The sequence below is a fragment of the Rhipicephalus sanguineus genome, chromosome 1, assembly GCF_013339695.2.
Source record: "Rhipicephalus sanguineus isolate Rsan-2018 chromosome 1, BIME_Rsan_1.4, whole genome shotgun sequence".
Lineage (NCBI taxonomy): Eukaryota > Metazoa > Arthropoda > Arachnida > Ixodida > Ixodidae > Rhipicephalus > Rhipicephalus sanguineus.
The window spans coordinates 175,562,742-175,582,031 of NC_051176.1; the positions used below are offsets into that span (position 1 = coordinate 175,562,742).

Below are 19,290 nucleotides of genomic sequence, written 5' to 3' on the forward strand. Positions count from 1 at the left end.
AGCCGGAAACCGTTTTGCATGAACCCCTAGAACCCCTTCTGCCCGGGTCTCCATGTGTTGCCTCACAATACAGCAGAAGTCTGTATAGCACAGAAGTAACAGCGAGTGACCGATAGCTGTTAAACAGGACCTGTTCAACAGTGATAAGCACCTGTCAGGTGCTCATCACTTCCTTTCTTCATAATAGGGCGTTTTAGCAGTGACTGTAATGCCGTGTCATTTACGCTGCTGTATTACCGTTCCGTGTAATGTGCACGACGATCTGAAAAAGTTCTAGCCGCGCGAGTAGCTCGATGCTCACGGTAACGTGAGATAGAGAGTGGCTAATAAAAGTCTTTCAGATTAAAATAGCGAGCGACGTGCCGACCGTGACGTTACGGATGTTGCGTAATTGCCGTACGGTAAACAGGCACTGCTAAAAGGATCTAATTAGTATAATGCGAGACTGCACCAAATGTTAACAGCATGTCATTAGTTTCAGTTTGTGTTAGTAGATCAAGGAGTTCAAGAGTGGATGTACCAGTTGCCCCTTTCGTTCACTGAAGTCTCGAATTTCTGAAGATTTGACATGCTTGGGCATAATTTACCAACACTACAATCGCCATCCTATATGTATATGGTCGTAGTAGCTTGCCTGTCGAAGTTGCGACATGAGGTTCGTCTCGTTTTGGATGGGGAGAGAGAACGTTAGTAATGTTGTGTAATTTATTTGGAAAAGGAAACTATTTACTCTATGGTCGTATCAGCTCGGGGGGTAGGTAGCTTCAGTGACCACAGATTTAATAAGGTTCCCTGCAGCTTAAGTTTTTGGACGCCTATCTTCAAATGAAGCCTAACCTCACATTTACTTGAGCCGTTCAGCAGGGGGATTGATGCACTCCGAGGAAACTACTGCGGTGCACTGCAAATATTTATTATACAGGCGCAGCACGTAACCAGTGCCAGCCGAACTGAAGCGCTCATCCCTTGTTATTTTACCTCTAGCAAATAGAAATGTCCGACAATGTGTAACTACAGTTTTCCAATTAGTTTGCAGTATCTGCATGACAGTAGTAGGTCGACAGGCTAAACTTGCTTGTTATTTCGACCCACCATCGCGATGTGTCGGAATTGACTGTCTTAGACACACGTGCGTGAAAATCGTTCTACCGCAAACACTAGTTTTTGCTTACGGCAACATATACTAAAAACGAACCAAAAACAAGTGCTGAACTTTTCTGCAAGATGTCCATACGTTCATGTTGGCCTGCTTTTCTGCTTTCAGCAGAAGTGTCGAAGAGGAGCACTCTCCACACAGAAGTACCGACTCGCTTGATGAAGGAAAAGGCAAGGAAGAAGATCCAGTTCCAGTCGAGAACCTATAATTTGCCTTGTGCTACTAGTTTTTCTTTTTTTTTTTTTGCATTAACTCTTTTTTGGTAGACTCTCAACATCGCACGTTTTCTATTGAATGATAGTTGGACTCGCACACCGTTCGTAGGTATGCGCTGGTCTTTGTTTTTAATTGATGTCACGAGATAAGCTTGGTCGATACTCAGGGTGATATTTTTTTCCATAGCAGTAAGTATTGCTGGCTCTGTCTTCCACTGTGTATCGCCCATCTATAAAAGGTTTCCCGTTACCTGCTTCCGTGTTCGCAATACATTAAATACTTGCAATGCTTCTTATTTTAAAGTGCATGCAATCGGAAAATATTTCGAAATGAAGTGTTCACCAATGCTTACAGCCTGGAAAATAAACAAGAAAAACTAGTATGTACAGCTACATAGTGTGCCATAAAGTGCAGGTTTTTACGTTTTAACTTTTCCGGGACAACTTTCTTATAGACAAAGCATTTATTGCCTACACATATTTTTGAAGTAGTCATTGCGTAGTAATGTGCTCTTCCGCAGTGCGAATATTTTGCTGTGATATGTGCCGCTGCTGTAATATAGGTAAAATATATAAACGATGCGCCGATATTTTTTCCGGTCAGTAGCTGCTTGCCATTCCCTCTTGGATTGACAACACTAAGAGTCGACCAACGCTGGAATCAGTTGACAAAGAAGCCACGTTAGGAAGTGCATACTTGTGCACGAGTTCAGCACTGTGAGCTTGTCACTGCCCTGCACACACATTCACACATTCCTGAAGAGCCGACACAGACACACCCATAATAACATCGTCTCTTGGCCGATCACCATAGCGGGTATGAGTAATCTTCATGGCGAAAACAGCCGCCGCGGTGGTCTAGTGGTTATATTGCGAAGGTCGCGGGATCGAATCCCCGCCGCGGCGGCCGCATTTTGATGGAGGAAAAATGCTAGAGGCCCGTGTGCTTAGATTTAGGTGCACGTTAAAGAACCCCTGGTGGTCGAAACTTAGTCCTCCACTACGGCGTCTCTCAGTCATCGTCGTTTTGGACGTAAAACACGGACAATTATCCTACTAGTCAAACCTCATATTAGTTTGCCACATCGCACCGCACAGTAAAATACAATAGTTGTTTTTGTATTTGGAGAGCTTTAAGTTCGTGCACAAAGTTGGCGCTGGCGTGTTACCGGAGTCGCAAAGGCGCGCGCGCGCACACACACACACACACACACACACACACACACACACACACACACACACACGCGCGCGCGCGCGCAAAGAAAAAAAAATTCCGCGGTATACAGTTTCGTGCACCGGAACAATACACACGCTAAAGCTCTCTATCATTTATTAGCATATATATATATATATATATATATATATATATAATATATTATAATTAGAAATCGTACCCTTTTGACAGCCTGTGACTCCGGGCTGTCGGACAGGCAGATGACATCAGGGCCAGCCATGGACAGGAGATCCTTGAGATGGTTTCGCTTGGGCAGTTTGACAGGTGTAACAGGAAATTCCGGGAATGCAGCAGCTAGTGCCCGCGCTCCTGCCTCGTTCGTCCGAGGTGATATGCCAACAAAGAACTCGCGACCTGCGCCACAGCCCCAAGATCCACTCATTGCAGGGAGTCAAGGTTGATTAGGAGGAATTATAACTTCCCTTGCATCATCCTGCATTGCAGAATTAATTACAAAACAGAAAATTAAAAATAAGTATACTTTGCTTAGTCTTAGCAAGAGGTAATGAAGCTCAAGTCAGAAAACGAATTTGCAGGTAAGAAACTGTGACGAACAATTGCACAATGTACTGTTTCCAATTTTTAAGAGGAAGTAAACTAATATATTGCAGTGGCGAAGGCGCGTACCTGTGAAAAGCACGTTTCCGCCTTCTATAATTGCCTTCGGGTCCCGGATTTCCATTACTGCAATGCCCAGTTCTTTCTTGATGGTCGCTCGTATTATGTCCAGCTGCAATAAAGAGAAAAAAAAATCAGTTTATCGTTGCAATGTACGGTGGTGACTCCATTTAAAATTATCTGATAAATATATGACAGTCGCAACAATGGATTTAACGCTGTTGCGTAAGAAAAAAAAAAAAAAACAGCAGCTCTGAGCTCCTGTGAGTGAATCTTTCTTGAGATAAGTTAAGCTTTCTTTTTTTTTATAAAACAGTGCACAGGGATGCACAATGCGTGTAACTTTCACACCGACACCTGTACACTAAGGCCACCAAGCTGCTGTCCGAGAATGTCTCCGCTCCCAGTACCAGCTCAACAGCAACTGCCGCAAAACGAGCCTGCGGCGCAGTCGAAAGCGCTGGGATCAGCTCATTCTTAACGGGGTACCAGGCCACGAGGGCAGTGCTATGAGAACTCGCGCAGAAATCCGAACCCGAGCAGTCGCACCTTCTTCCCCTTCATGCATGCCAGACGTACGCAACTAGTGCAACCCACATCGTACACTACGAAACGGCGCGATGCGGAGGAAATGTGCTCTCCTCGCCAACATTCCACTGGAGACTCGAACCCATGCACTCCCTGACGGCATTTCAAGGGCTGGTCGGATACTCCTATACAAGTTGCGGTGCGGATTCGTCTAATGACAGATGAGCGCCGACGCAATTACAGCGCCAACCACCCACGGAGCTCTGAGGTAGTCGACGGTGGCCCAGATATTCACAACGACCTACCGCCAGCGGTCGCAAAAGCGCACAAATGCCCATTTTCGGCTACAGGCCCAGCCCACCCATACATTAAAGGGGCCCTGCAACACTTTTTGAACATGGCCAGAAAACACTGTCGATCGGTAGTCGAGGCTTCTGTGAACATGAGAGCCAATTATTATAGCACTGCACGCGGCAGGAGATTTACAATTACGTTTCAAATAAAGTTAAATATCAGTCTCTCTTCCCTGGACAAATTACGTCGTCGTGGTCCTGACTGCTTCACCGAGGGAAGGACGTGGCCATTGGCTGATTTGAGCATTCTTGTGTTGCACGGCCGCCACCAAGGAGGTTTAAATAATACTTTTATTTTAACCTCCTTGGCCGCCACGGTGTGGCATTACACAAGCGCGCTCTTAAAAGGACGCTAAAGCACTTAAAAAAAAATGACTTCGGAGCGTGTAAGGACAGTTTCGTCCCTGCTGAATTCGAAAAGCAATGTGAGAGTTGTCAAAAGTGAACGCAAATGGCACTTTTTGGCAAAATACAGAGGCTGTGGCTGCAGGGCTTGAGATGCTGAGCGAACGCGCTGACGTCAACCTCGGTATACCGCGTTATCTGCAACAGCAGCACTGCTGAAGCGTGGCCTCCTCGATTAGCTCCGGCAAAGGCACGTCACGAGTTAGTCACGGAGGCCACGGTTGAAGATACGGGAGACGCTTGTTCACGTTGCGCTCGGCTGTTTATCGTAATTCAGCCGCAGAACTTTCAGCGTCGCTATGCGTACTTGAGGCTTCGTCACATAAAGAGCGCTCCTGCACAGTGGCGTGGCCAGGGGGTGGCACACCGGGCCCGTGCCCCCCCCCCCCCTCCGAATTTTTTCCCCCATGGGATACAGGGCACAAAATGACGCTCGACCACACTTATCTGCCCGGACCCCATGTCGGATCAAGGACGCCAGCCCCAGCGTCCTTGATCCGACATGGGGTCGGCGCGCTCACGTGGGTGGAGCAAGACTAAGTTTTCTTTCGCGTATTCTAAAGCTCCTGCTGCAACAACCGCGGAAAAAATTACGACATCGTCGACAATGTCCTTGCTAACCACGAAGTTTTATAACCCCTTCAGCTTCCCTTTAATCACAGAAAAAGTGCGCCGACATGTTCAAATGAAACAAAAGGAAAAGTGCTCAAGGTCGTAACTTACGTAACTTCTTGCCTTTTTGTCACCCCCCCCCCCCCCAGTCGCCCCGCCACGGTGGTCTAGTGTAAAGCCCCTCCATCGCGTCTACTGCCGCTTTATCATGGAGGGGCTTTAGTCTAGTGGTTATGGCGCTCGACTGCTGACCCGAAGGTCGCGGGATCGGATCTCGGCCGCGGCGGCTGCATTTTCGATGGAGGCGAAAATGCTTGAGGCCCGTGTACTTAGATTTAGGTGCACGTTAAAGAACCCCAGGCGGTCGAAATTTCCGGTGCCCCCCACTACGGCGTCCCTTATAATCATACCGTGGTTTTGGGGCGTTAAACCCCAAATATTATTATTATTATTATTATTATTATTATTATTATTATTATTATTATTATTATTATCAGCCCCCGGTAGATTTGAGCGCGCTAGACGAAAGGAGATAGAAAGCGCTTAAAGCGTGCGACTAATCCCTGTAACTCCGCTCGTACTTGATGGATTCGAAATTTTTTTTGCGGCAATCTACTCGTGGGACAATCAACTTCGATAGTGACATAGTTCGGTAATTAGTACTTGCAAAAAATGTTGCCTCGCTCCTTTACGCCCACCTAACTTTTCGAAAGAGGCGACAACCGCCGCCTATAGCATACCCAAGTTATTTAAAAACGAATTATATTCCGGTATTTATCGTGCTCAAACGACGGTCTGATTATGAGACGCACCGTAGTGAACTCCGTATCAATGTCGACCAGCTTTTGTTCTTTATCGTCTACCTAAATCTAAGTTTCTGAAGTTTAGCCCAAATCTAGGTTTTTGTATTTAGCCAGCACCGAATTCGATCTCGTGACCTTTGCAGCACAACTCCATATAACCGATAAGTGGTTGTATGCGAGGTACCTTTGGTATCACTGCTAGGCCTCTGCCACAGCAGAAATGCTCTCGCACAAACGTCCCCTTTAACCTGACGAACACCATTTAACTTTTATCGAAGGCATGCACGCTCGTCCTTCGCAAGTTTACGTTATCGTCCACGTTGTACGGCACGTCGCAGCTGTGGCATGCCTTTGACTAGTCTCCAAATTAATTAAAAGTTGCCATTGCCCACACGAACTCAGCAGTAGTATTAACGAGGTGGTGAAGCTGAACTGCAATGAAGAAAGACAAAGGGGCAGAAGAAACGAGAGGAAAGGCAAGCGCTCGTCTGTCCTCTATAGAGTCCTTTCTGTCCCTGTGTCTTCATATGCGCTGCCATTCAACAATGCGTTGTACCAACAAGCCCAGACAGAAACATTACTGAACAAACCACAGCAAGCTGTTTCTGATATAACCTTCTATAGCAGACACGCGAAGGCAGAGTAGCAAGAAAACGAGTAGCCGTAACGGTTCGGTCATATCGCCGCCTGTTGAAAACAATAGCGCACCGCTCATTCGTACCGACTTTTTCGCCTAGCTGATACTATTACTGTAAGCTGAGCGAGCTGGTTACTGGAATTTCGAAAGTGGCTACATCGCTAAATAGACGAAACACACGTACAAGTCCTGTGCATTCTGTGATTTATCTTCCTCAGCGCTGTCACAACGTTTCACGGTAACACTGCTCCCAAACACTGTGCGTGCGGTAGCCGCAGCGGGTAAACGAGACGCGTGATCTGCGTCTGCTTCGAGTCATGGTTCAACACATAATAATTGTTGGGGTTTAACGTCCCAAAACTACGATATGATTATGAGAGACGCATGGCTGAACACAAGCTGAGCGCCTCCAAGTGTGCAACTCTACTTATATTCGCAATGCCCATAGACTGTCGCGCCACCGAGCGGAATCGAGGAGCGTCCTCTCGAGGAGGGTTAGTAGACGACAAAATGGCGGCACTATGCAGTCGCTCCCTTGTTCGGCTGTGCTAGGCTCAGTGTTAACGCGTTGGCAAGAAAGGAACACTACGACTTTGCATGTTCCCTGCGTCAGTGAACAAACCGGGCCCTCCGTGACACGAGAAATCTAATTCGTTCTTGCGAGAAGCGAAGTTTTCGTGAAAATACGTGGCAACTCGCGCTTTCAATGCTAGCTCACGGTGTACACATACTATCAGCTTCGCGAGGCTTACTGTAGCCACGTAGGTAAGTTAAATGTTATCGTCTGACATATTCAGTTGAAGCTCATCCTGTTTTACTTATATATATATAATTGGTCAGTGTTTCTTGTAGTGCATGAGTCCCAAACACTGTACGCGGGAGGGAGGTCGCGCGGGCTCGCGATGTGCTCATGTATAACTGAGCGATCTCATGTTGGCGATACATTAAAATAGGGCCTCTATCCTTTGTCAGCAAAGCGCTGTTAGGAATCGTGCGAGCGACGTTTGAATCATTCGAGGACGCGTCTGCTCGACGCTTTTCGTGGAGCGAACGCTTTCCATCCACGCCGTCCTTCGCCAGTGTGTTGGTGGTGTTGGGTTTCATAGCCACCGCTGCGCCGCTTGTTTTTGTACGTTTGTTGATAGGTGGCAGCACACTGCAAGCGATTTGCTTGTTGACCGGTCTGAGAGCAAAACGTTCTCCGTGCCCAGACGTCTCTCTAATTGTAAACGTGGTGACGCGGAGTGGTCGAAGTCGTTCGGCGGAGGAAATTCTTCAGATTGCTTTCAGCAGTGATGTTGAAAGAAACCATCTCGACGACGAGGATTTTTCACTGGACGTAGAAGACTGTGAAAGCACCGAGAGATAGCGACGATGAACCACCAGCTGCTAACTGACGACGAGCGAGTTGCACTTCACGTCCCCTCGTTCGTTAATGTTCTTTCACGCTCGTAACTCGTAAGTCACTTTGGTTGTATTTAATGTATAATATCCTTGAGCGAGATCAAAATAAAAGCATAGTTCCTCTTGTGCATTGCATGTATCACAATTGTGGATATTATGGAGCGCCGCATGCCGCCAACACGCTCGAGCTCGACCAGCGAAGCGAAATGGTTAGAGCGATGGAGCGTGCAGTCACGGCCACAATCCACGCCTCTCGGCGAACTTCTTCGACGTTGCGAAAAGCACACGTGTGCATTCTTTTCGATATTCATGTTTCGATCGTGCTGATCGAACCTGCAACATGCGAGTGAAGTACACACGGCTAGAGTCTCAGCATGGCTGTGACACAAGCGCTACTGAATGGCATGTTAAATGCTTGTGTTCCGTTGAAGACGTAACTCCGCGTTTCCGACTGCGCAAGTAATGACGAAGGGGTATTATCGCAGAACACTTTTATGTTTGCAAGCCATCATCACGCGCAGCAGCGATGGCGCTACTCGCTGGCGGCCTACTACTGCGGCAAATCCGTCAGGCAGGCTCGGTACGTACTACCTCGGAGTGCCGTTCAGCTCATGTCAATTCTAGCTCATACAGGTTTATGTAGCACGCACAGGATTTCGCAAAGCATCGTTATGCACGGTAACGGAGCTGAAATATAACCTTTCACTTCGCAGCAAATAATTAGGTGGCGAGTACTTAGCACTTTCCATGGTTTGGGAAAGTATTTTAGTCTCATATCCATGTCAGCGCAGCTCATAACTTCATGCGGTGAAAGTGGCATGGTCCGTACGTCCGCACGTCCTATCTGTTCCTATGCTAACAATCGGGTTGACCCTCCTCCTGGCGCCATCTTGAAAAGCACGGCGCGCCACCTATAGTTCGTGGGCATTGCGAATATAGCGGCTAGAGTTGCACAAATGTATTCTTGAGGCAAAGCGTAAGTGATTTCGACTTGCACGTCGGCCCTTATTCGGCGCAAGGCTCCGAACAACCCGAAAGAGCGTGAGATGGGCGATTGACACGAATCTTAGCACAACTGGTCATCGTTCAGAACCTTCGATGTCCGCATCTGCTTATACACACATTACCAAAGGAGTAAACTGGGCGTAATATCAAACCCTCGGCTTTTCCTTTATTACAGTCTCGGAGTCGTAATTTATAAGACAAAACGTTAATTCCCACTGCCTGTGACGCCACCGATCATAATGCCACACGCGCTCCTTCCTTTCCACGTTTTATGTTAGCGCGCCCTCACACGCGTTACTACTGCCTTGCGCAAACCGCGCCAGAATGTCTGGGAACGTTCCAGATTATTTTTTGGGCTTGAGCGTGGAAACGCGAACAGCTGAGTCTATTCTGGAACTAACGCGGCCACCAGCGATAAGGCTGGAATGTTCGATGTCGCGTTTATAAATGCCGACGCGCGTTACCGCAGATCAGTTCTATCGACGGCCGACGCTCTGTTCGCCGCTTCAGTGTACAGTGTGTATTGCTGTAGCACGGCCGCTGTTTATCCAGCGGCCGTGGCTGTAGTTTGACTTTCCTTTTCCCGGCCACAAGTTCGGTCAAATAAAGAGTTTCATCTTGGACACGCCGACTGCTGCCTTCGTCGACGTCACGACCCCGTGACAATATGCTGCAGTTGGCTACCAGCAGCAAACCTCTAAAGCAAAAATAAAATAAAATCTGTGCTACTGTCAAGGCAACGAGGTGTAAGGCAAAGCGCATCCTAAACAGGCACAGGGATTCCCTTTCATTAACAGTATACCCGCAGGTCGCGAGATCGAATCCCGGCCGCGACGGCCGCATTTTTGATGGAGGCGAAAATGCTCGAGGCCCGTGAGGTGCCCGTTAAAGAAGCCCGGGTGGTCGAAATTTCCGGAGTCATCGGCGTCCCTCATAATCATATCGTGGTTTCGGGACGTAAAATCCCAATAATATTACTGTCTTTCATTAACCGTGATTTAAAACAGACGTAAAATGTACACATATCTACACGCAATCATCTCAAAAACTGCATGCTATAGCAAAAAAAAAAAAAAGGTCATTCAGGGTGCCTTGGCCTCTCTTCAATATCTTGTATATTGTTTTTAGCAAGTTGTTGAAATTTGACGAACGTGCAAGATGTACTACGTTTACACAAGCAGAGCGGGGCAAGCCCTCTCCGTGCATCCAAATGTGTTGTCAAATAGAAAACAATCGACATCGCCCACCGCCTCGTCCCTCGCGCTTTTTACGCACAGGGCAACGTTGTCGCCCAAGACGTCACGAGACGCGTCGCGCTTCCTCGTCCATGTTTTTCTCTGCTTCTCGTTTTCCTGAAACTGCGTCCTCTCTCTGTGCCTCGGCAGCGCGCTGGAGAGCTGGAAAGAAAGCCTCGCCGGGTCGAAGAAGGGACACGCATGTCACTTCCGGCACGTCTCTGGTTGCTGTAAAGCATGCGGTATACTCTCAAAATATTTCATGCACCTCACAGCCAACCACGGCTATTACCCAACTCACACGGAAAGCTTTAAATGCGGTTATGCTTAACCGTGGTTTACAGGGTTAACTGCAGTTAACGCTAACGGGGTTACCGTTCGCCAGTGCTTCACCGCCTCCGTTAGCTCAGTTGAGAAAGCCGACGAAATTAGAGGCTGATAGCTCGTATTAGAAGCTGCAGCGTTTTCTTCCGGCGAACGTTCGCGGTTAAGGCTACAGGAATCGAGAAAATTTACGAAGCAATTATTTCGTAAGAAATATTTGCTTTGCGAAATCTGCATTGTGATCCGGCCAAGAACGCATCAACACTTCGATGAATCGGAGGAAAGGATCAAAATACGAAATCGGCGCCGATCAGTCCCAGTGGAATCACGCGCTGCCCGGCTTCAAAGGTGCCGTGTGAATTGCGAACCGTGCGTGTTCCCAAGGGATCGCGTATCGTACTACATCCATGCATCATCGATCAGATGCCGCTGCAAAGGGGCCGCCCCGGCATTACTCGCCACCTCGACCTCATCAAAGCCGCGAGCTCTGTCGGCGCGAGTTGACAGCGAGTTTCGGAGATAATGGCACCATATAACTTAACGTTAATTTGACGGCTGAAACGGTGGTTGGTCACCCATGCGGTGGGACAACGGCCACTTTCGCGGAGGTGACGTCTGTCAGGCGATGCGCGTGTGAATTCTGCGCATGTTTGTTGGCCATGTTCACACACACCGCAGCTTCTAATCGACAAGCCTTCACGGACCTGAAGAGGCACTCCAACCGACATGCGCATAAGAATACTGGAAACCTTCGCAAAAGTTCCCTTTTAATTACGCTTACGAGGGCATCGCTAATTAGCTTGTTTTCGCCGCTAACTTTCCCGGCCCGCATTAATAAAAACGTCGTAGGCCAGAATGTTCTCGAATATGCATCCGTAGTCTGGTTTCCTTATAAACACTGTGAAATAAGCTTGCTAGATAACATTCAGCGAAAATATATCCGTTTCATTTTTAATAACTATAGCCGCAACTTCTCCCCCCCGACCACTGCCCTTCAATCATTAAACATTCCATCACAACTCTCGCGATACCAAAACGAAGCTTTAAAATTTTTATACGGAATTATTAACTCCTCCTCCGGCCTTTGTGACGGTAACATCATCACATTCACTGATGAAAGTTGTGCCCGCAGTTCCCACGCTTTGAACGTGACACCTTTCTTTGCTCGTACTAATACCTTTAAATCGTTTTTTTCCGCGTGCAATAGAACTGTGGAATTCCCTGCCTGGTAACATTCGCTCCTTACCACTAAAAGACTTCATAGTTGCAGCCGATGAACATCTTACTAACGTGTAATCAACTTCATTTTCATTTTTGCTTTGTTACGTGTGTGCTTGCTTGACAATTTGTATTATTTGTTTGCATTATTTCTTTGTATTTTTTTCTCTGTTGCCTAGTATTATATAACGTCCCATTCCTACTATAGCCCTGAATAGGGCTGCAGTATGTATAAATAAATAAAATAAATAAATTGTTAGTAAACTGAAATTTTCATTCAGTGATGGTGTTGGACATAAGCAACGGCTGCTGACCAATGACAATGAGCACCGACGAAAGAAAAGCTTTGTGAATTCAGCCATACGGAAATGCCGACGGAGACGCGTAATTATTTTACTATCGGTTGGGTCGACGGTCTCTCGGCAAAACTGCTGCCAGATGGCAAGGTTCTTCTGCTGGCGGAGTTAAGCAACAGTTTTTTTTTTTTTGTTCCTGTAACAAACAGAGAAAGAAATCATGTTTATATACATACATGTCATTAAGAAATGTGTATTTACTAAGTAAATAAAACTATCTACAAACTGTCAGGCTAGACTCCCGTTTCTTCCCGTACTTTGACGACTTCGGATGACCGATGACTGCAGGTGTCATTCCTTTTAACGGCGGAGCTGTTTATGTCAGCCGCTGGTGGTCATCCGCGAACAGAAAACTATCACCATCATCATGACCCGGCAGGCGCTATTTTCGTCCTCCTCCTCTCCATCTTCTGCTTCGTTCACAGAACACGAGCGCCGATTTGTGCGCCGCACGATCCTGATAAACCTGATGGGTGAGAGAACGAGTACAGAGAGAGAGACAGAAAGAGAAAGAAAAATTCTTGGCGAAAAAAGAATCTCTTGACGAGGCGGGATTCGAACCCGCGCACCCACGATCAGAAGGGGAGCAGCGTAACCACTAGGCTATTCAGGCACACTAGCAGAGCAAAACATAGGGAAGTGCGGGTGAGCATGAGGGGAAGGAGTGGAGAGAGTAAAGCATATCCTCGAAAGAAATATATAAATATAGATAAAGAAAGGGAAGAAAGACAGGAGGAGAAACAAAGAGAAAAAGATAAAATCAAAGAAAGAGAGAGGAAGCGAGAAATGGAGCGAGAGAGAGAGAGAGGACAAAAAAAAAAGCTATAAAGCGAGAAAGATAGATAAATAGAATGAAAAAGAGATATAAAAAACAGAGAGAAAGAGGGGAAGAAAGAAAGAGAAAAATAGACAGAAGCAAAGAACGCCGCCCAGTTCCGCAGTTCCTTCAGGCTTGGCACCACAAGTGCTAAGTGCAAATTGGAGAATAATTTTAAATAAGCAAAAAAGCGCAACACCGAAACCGAAACCCAACCGAGTGTACTGTCTACGTATGACGTAGACGTTGTTACGAACGAACCGGAAGTCGTGCAAGGCATTCCGGTCACGCCGGCGCGGCGTATGAAAACTGTGACAGCCGGGACGACCAGCGAAGCGCCGGACAAACCAACGTTGTCTGTCGCCTTGTGCACAGCAGACGCTCGTTGTAGCGGCCGAAGCGCCGAAGTTAGCGGTGCCCTTGGCTGCGTCACTTCCGCCGCCTTACCAATACTGACGTCACAGACGCAATGCTGCCAATAATTGTGGGAAGCCAGGAGTGCGTTTGCAGACAATCTTTAAAATTCATTTGCAAACAATCTGCGCACGTCTCAAGCCTGTAATTTGGCATAAAGGACGGAAACGTGCAAAGGAACGTACCCAGCGAATTTCATTGAGATCCATCGACCTCGAAAAATCGCCGGAGTTGGCCTTTAAAGGGGCCATGACACCTAATTTTCTATCATATGTGTTGTGTAAGTTAATCCTTGTGCGTTCACAAACAATCTGGAGAAATTTTAGCGCATTTGGTCGTAAACTTAATTTATAATTGGTTATTTTCATAAACACGCGAGCGGCCTAGGCCGATAGACGGGCTACAGTGGCGCGTACGAGCCGTGACGCAACAAGCTGCATGTGCGTCACCTCCATGGCGTCACCAACGGAGCCACGGTGCGGAGAGGCCGCACGTGACGAGACGCTCATACCGTGTTGTGACGTCAGGGTACAGTACGAACCGAAACTAGCTTTTAAAAACATACTGTAATTACTTTTTCAGCGTGCACACACGCTTCGCAGTACACTTTCTAGGCTCTTGACGGCTTGGCCTAAGACGCGCGTGGGCGAGTGGCGCCCTCTCGCGGCGGCCACAGAAACTACCGAGCGCGTCATGTTCAAATCAGCCAATGGCGTGGAATCTGCCTGTGACGCCGTAAGCATCATTTTTTGTCGAGAGAAGAGGAAGCGCTTTTTAGCCGACTTTGCGAATTTATTGTAAATCCAAGGCCGCGTGCTGCGCTATAATGTTTGGCTCGCGTGTTCTCGGGAGCCTCGACTACTGATCGGCAGCGTTTTCTGACCATGCTGAAAAAGTGTTGCAGGGCCCCTTTAAGACTGAAAGAAGTGCAAAGGACTCGTTTGTTTGTCTGCGAGAACTAGCGCCGCAGTAGCTCCCGCCTAGTATTCAGCTGTACAGTGAAAGAAAAAGCGGAAATTGCGGTTTTTCTGGTTACATCGCGAAAGAAACAGATAACCACTACACACCACACGCAGAGAATAAGAGGTTTATTTGGGTATCTGGGACGACTTGCCGTTTTTCCTGAGAATATTCTACTGCAAAGCGCCCTTTTCAAAAATTGTCACGTGATCTACCGGTTTGACATGACAGGGATGACGGATTTCCTGCGCCCTCGGTGCGCTCAGTTTCGGTTTTGCCTAGATCGGGCACTTGAATTTGGGTGATTATTATCTCAAATTACGTGCGTTTTTCGCGATTTTTAAATAGGTATATAAATTGTCACGTCCTACAACTCTTCCATATAAACAACGGCCCTAAAGTTAATAATTGGAAAGTTATTTAGCGAATTTTCTTAATTATATTTGAAAGTAACTAGGTGCGGCAAAGTTTTTCCGCCTCGGCGTAGAGTTCTTTTGCGAAGACGACAGGGGCCCGACTGTCATAGCATTTTTATAAAAAAATTGCATTGTCGAAAAAAAAAAAACACCCTGTATACTTGTGCAGCCTGAATCAAACCAGGCTAACCTCTCCGAGATTTTCATTAAAGATAATTATCTCTATCTCTCTCACACTTGCCTTACGAGGCCAATCGGCCGATTCAGCCGCAGTGCTTTAGGAAAATACCAAGCGGGCCACGTCGCAATTGCAAAGCGTGTGGTCATACCCAATGCTAGTTTTATGCGCTCTGATGCAAGCATAAAATTATTGGAACCTTGCAGCCCCCACGAGGTAGCGGCTACAGTATGCACAAACGTCCGTAGCCGGCCGCTCGACGCGCGATTCGGACGGTACATACGTCCTGCAGCTGTGTGTATTGCTCAGGCTTACGTTCTACGAAGTGGACGCCACAAATGCGCATCTCCGTTATATCGTTGTTCAGATAGGCACGTTGCACGAATGCAAGGACGTTCCTGCATTCCGCCGTTGTATTTGCATCCTATTTACGTCCCACTCCAAAGAGCACGTCAGCTGTAGCATGGTCTGTTACTACGAACGTCCCCTCTAGAATGGGTCGGTGACCTTTGAGCCAAGAAGCTCTATACTTAATTTGTCCTCATGGCTTGCCTACCTGAATTACAAATACGTAATTTAGTTCCACGGGATTCGATGCCTCCGCCTCGTGTTCGGCAACATCGAAGACATGGCTGAAATCGAAGACGCGACCGCGCATACACTCCAGTCAGGCATACGAAAGACGAAAGCGACGCTAAACGAGTGGCGTGAACAACGTTCTCATAGGCGACTTCCATGCAGCCGGCGACAAGTATCCGCCTCCTGCGCTGCCGCGCAGCTCTTCCCCGACCACACGGTACGTGACTGGTGATGTTTCCGCGCAGCCTCCTCCAATGTTCAGGGTCGCAGCCCGTTCATCGACAAGCTGCCGCGTTGTCGACGGGCGCAACGAGCCCTGATCAGCGCGCAAGGCCGCGGGCGCTCTATCCGTGGCTCAACGAACAGGGGGTGGGACCCCCCGCACGACCCTCGGCAGAGACACGCCGTCCTTTTGGCGCGGCCAAGAGGGGCTGTGTGAGAGTCTGCCTTTCGCGCTAGACAGCGTGGGGCGGGGCCGCGCCGCGGCGTAGTCTGCGAGGCGGTGAAGCTGACTGCTTGCAACTCGAGGCATCTTTTCGGGCACTCCCAAGTGCAGCGCACTACAGTGGTGCTGCGTTGTTGTTTGCACGATTGAAAAGACTCTGTTCGTATTCACTCAAATTTCGCAACAAGAGAGCATGTAATGTTTTCATTTTTTGCTCCGCATCGTTCAATATCATATGGCATATCTGCTTCCTTAATTCACCCCCCCCCCCTCCCAATATACAGAAAATGAAGAGAAAATAAACGTCGTATTCGCATCTCACCACCGCAAGAGATGCGGTCTAGCCTGTTTGTTTCGTACCAACAAAAAATTCATGACAAATCCAACAAACAACAACAAACGTTTAGCATATGCCAAAGGAAAAACTAATTCAATTTTGTTACAAAATTAGAGTGAGAACAAAGTGATCTCTCGTTGTAGACGGGACCTGACTTCATACATCCTCTATTCTGCAAATTCCGTACCACCGGAAACACAACTACGCAACTTCGACGCCACCGTAACGTTTGACAAAACACCAAATGGAGCGACTAAAGTCACAACTTGACACTACTCTTCCACGCTTCTTAGCAGCCACGACGCAAATGGACAGCACAAAAATATCTGGTTATCCCACTATCCATATTTCTCGCAGATCAGATTCAGACTAGCGCTTGCCTTTGCCCCTCCTGTCCTCATTCTTTGTTCATTTGCGCTTAGAGTTCATTAGCCAGTTCTCATGTCGCGGACACGGACCTTCAACAGTGTGTGTCTTGTTTTGTGCAGCGCTGTGCTCTGGAAACGTATTGTGTAGTAACCGCAATCGAGAATGATCGCTTTCATTGCTTCTTTCTTTCATCTGCTACGTCAACAGTGAAATCACAAAGAAACATGGGTGCCATGGTCGCATCCATGGTACCGGAATACAATAATCGCGTATTAAATAGTCCAGAAATGATACAATGAATGTATTCAAACCGCACCCAAACTACGTTTCCAGGATTTTATTGATTCCCGAGCCAGGCTCTGTCTACATTACCGCTACGACCAGCCGATCGGTGTGGTGGCTGACATCTGCTATGTACTTACGTTAATGAAATAAGGTGCAGGGGCCGAATTCTCAAGCGTAGCTTTTGGTACTGAACCGTCGTCTACGCTAATAATATATCGATCTGATACTGCGCTTAGCTCTTATCTGCTCCTGCGAACAATTGTCGCCTACAAAACGTTTTGGTGAAAGCCAGAAATCACGAGTTATCTTACGCAAGCGCCGTATGGCTATTAGAGGATTTTATAATTGGGTACCCGCAGGGCTTGCGTTCCTTGTGTACGCGCGCTATATTAAAAAAAAAAAAAAACGCATGCGTGCACAGGTTCGCGTTTGACGCAGGTGCATTGACGACAACCCAAGGCGGATTGCGTACGCAAAGCTTTGCTTACCATATTCTAAAACTGCCTAAGGCTATCACTGCGGCGATCCCGCCATCACGATTGCGGGCGCTCGAACTCCGGCCATTCAGGAAGCTCCTTCATGTAGATATGTTTTATGAATATGGACAGCAGATTCACACATATCTTCTAACGTAAATGAGCTTGAAGAGTGGCTGACGCGCTCGCCAATAGATAACAAGTTATGAGGGAACGGGACGACAAGCAGACCGCTGGCAAGTGACATAATTCTGCTAATCAAGGACCGAATTGATTGACAATGTTTTCTTCTATAAGAACATTTTTTTCATGCAATCGTCACTGTCACAACCGAACAGTGCCATTGCAATCGCAAAGCTGGGTACGAAGAGCTTTATGAACATGAACAGTGTTCAAAAAGATCTCCGTTGGCGAGAACTTCTCGTCTGACGTATTCGCTACTACGATTCAGGCCCGTAGTTCCCCCTCCCTCCCTCCCCCGAAAAAAATTCCTGGCTACGGGTCTGCTACAATTAGTTGACGTACGAGCGAATTTGTGAATACCAATTACCTAAAATGTTTAGCTTCGATTCCCAGTGCTAAATGAACAAATGTTTCAGTCCGCAAGAGCTATTTGGGATTTGTCGACTGCTTCGCTGAAACTCTGCGCACACAGCTTGGACTTCTAGGCTTTCAAGTTTGACAAGTCCAACGAGTAATTTGTATTCATCTACCACGCTGTACTGGCACCTAGCTTGATTTAATTTCCTCCTTTAGCGAAAAAAAAAAAATGCTGCAGGTCATTGTTTCCCGTTTATTATCGGACAAAATGAGCTCACGTCAAAATAAACAATATAATCGTTCTGCTTTCCCCAACGCCTGTATGAAGCACCTTCAAGACGGTGGGAGACATTCACTGATAACAGCCCCGATAACATTCCACTCCGGGAAAGATAAAGAGGCATTCCAACCAACGAAGTAGCATTTGCGCGTCTAGCAGCCCCCGCAGTTGCGTCGAAGTCTTCGAATCACGCAAGCACGCAACAACCGTGACATTACAGCTGCTGCGATAACATCACGACCTATAGCGTCAGCGTATATGGAAAACAGGGGGTCGTGCAAGCGTGATTCGCCACACCCAAGTAAACACGATGGGAATGTAGATGCGCGCGACTTTCGAGATGGATGAATGGGTGTGTCACCTGGATCCTTCATGAGATGTCTTAGTATTTAAAGTACTAATATCTCGTGCCGATGTTGTCGATATCGCTGCAACGCGCAATAAATCTCCAAGAAAGAAAGTCACAATTAAGTTAACGGTACAGGAGTTACTGTAATCTGAACAGCGTTAGCACATAGATCCGGTGACGTAGAACTGAGCAGGTGCTAAGCGACGCGACAGCTCCGAAGCCGTACGGTGATCGGCACTCACCTATATTAAGTGACAACAATTACATGCATATACAACTGTCCGGCTCTCTTACTTCCTTCTGGCGCTGTCCGCTGGCTGGCCTGCAGATCAAGGCAGCGCCGTTGCAAATGATCGCCGTGTCATCAACGAACGCGCAGTCCGGAGTTGACTCGTCGGCCTGCAGTTCGATGACATCAAGGTCGAGGCTGCGAAGTGTTTTACAAAATTCTTCATGTTCTTTTCTCGCCAATTCCACGTTTATGTCGCCTATAACACCCGACGCACACTGCTTGATGCTGTTGGGAACTCGACAGACGATCGCATGCGTATACCGCCCGAACGCCATTTTGAAAGTGCTTGTGTTGGCAAAAGCAAAACAAAACTCGTCTGAGTGGGACGCAAACTACTTAAAGAAGATTGGTATATATTCTGTAGATAAGTGCAAGTTATGAGAAAGAATGTCAGTTGTAAAGTATTTAAGACAAGTAATAATTAACAGATATGATGTATAACGCAAATAA

At 47.3% G+C, this 19,290-nt stretch overlaps 2 protein-coding genes across 4 annotated transcripts in view; one reads left to right on the forward strand and one right to left on the reverse strand.

Annotated features, from left to right (window-relative positions):
- The window catches only part of LOC119402757 (cAMP-regulated phosphoprotein 19), a 28,244-nt gene extending 26,440 nt beyond the window's left edge, over nt 1-1,804 (forward strand). The window contains exon 3 of one of the 3 annotated variants that reach the window (XM_049417912.1): nt 1,265-1,804. In XM_049417912.1, coding sequence (XP_049273869.1) covers nt 1,265-1,422 — 158 coding nt within the window. In that variant the 3' untranslated portion in view covers nt 1,423-1,804. The remainder of the gene's footprint in view (nt 1-1,264) is intronic. The other 2 variants (XM_037669839.2, XM_037669844.2) reach the window with 2 other exon arrangements.
- Nucleotides 1-19,274, reverse strand: part of LOC119402717 (N(G),N(G)-dimethylarginine dimethylaminohydrolase 1) — a 63,971-nt gene extending 44,697 nt beyond the window's left edge. Inside the window, exons 1-3 of the mRNA XM_037669816.2 lie at nt 18,843-19,274; nt 3,233-3,335; nt 2,766-2,959 (exon numbers count right to left, since the gene is read on the reverse strand). Of these exons, the coding sequence (XP_037525744.1) occupies nt 2,766-2,959; nt 3,233-3,335; nt 18,843-19,115 (570 nt within the window). The 5' untranslated portion in view covers nt 19,116-19,274. The remainder of the gene's footprint in view (nt 1-2,765; nt 2,960-3,232; nt 3,336-18,842) is intronic.
- Nucleotides 19,275-19,290: the final 16 nt, after the last annotated feature.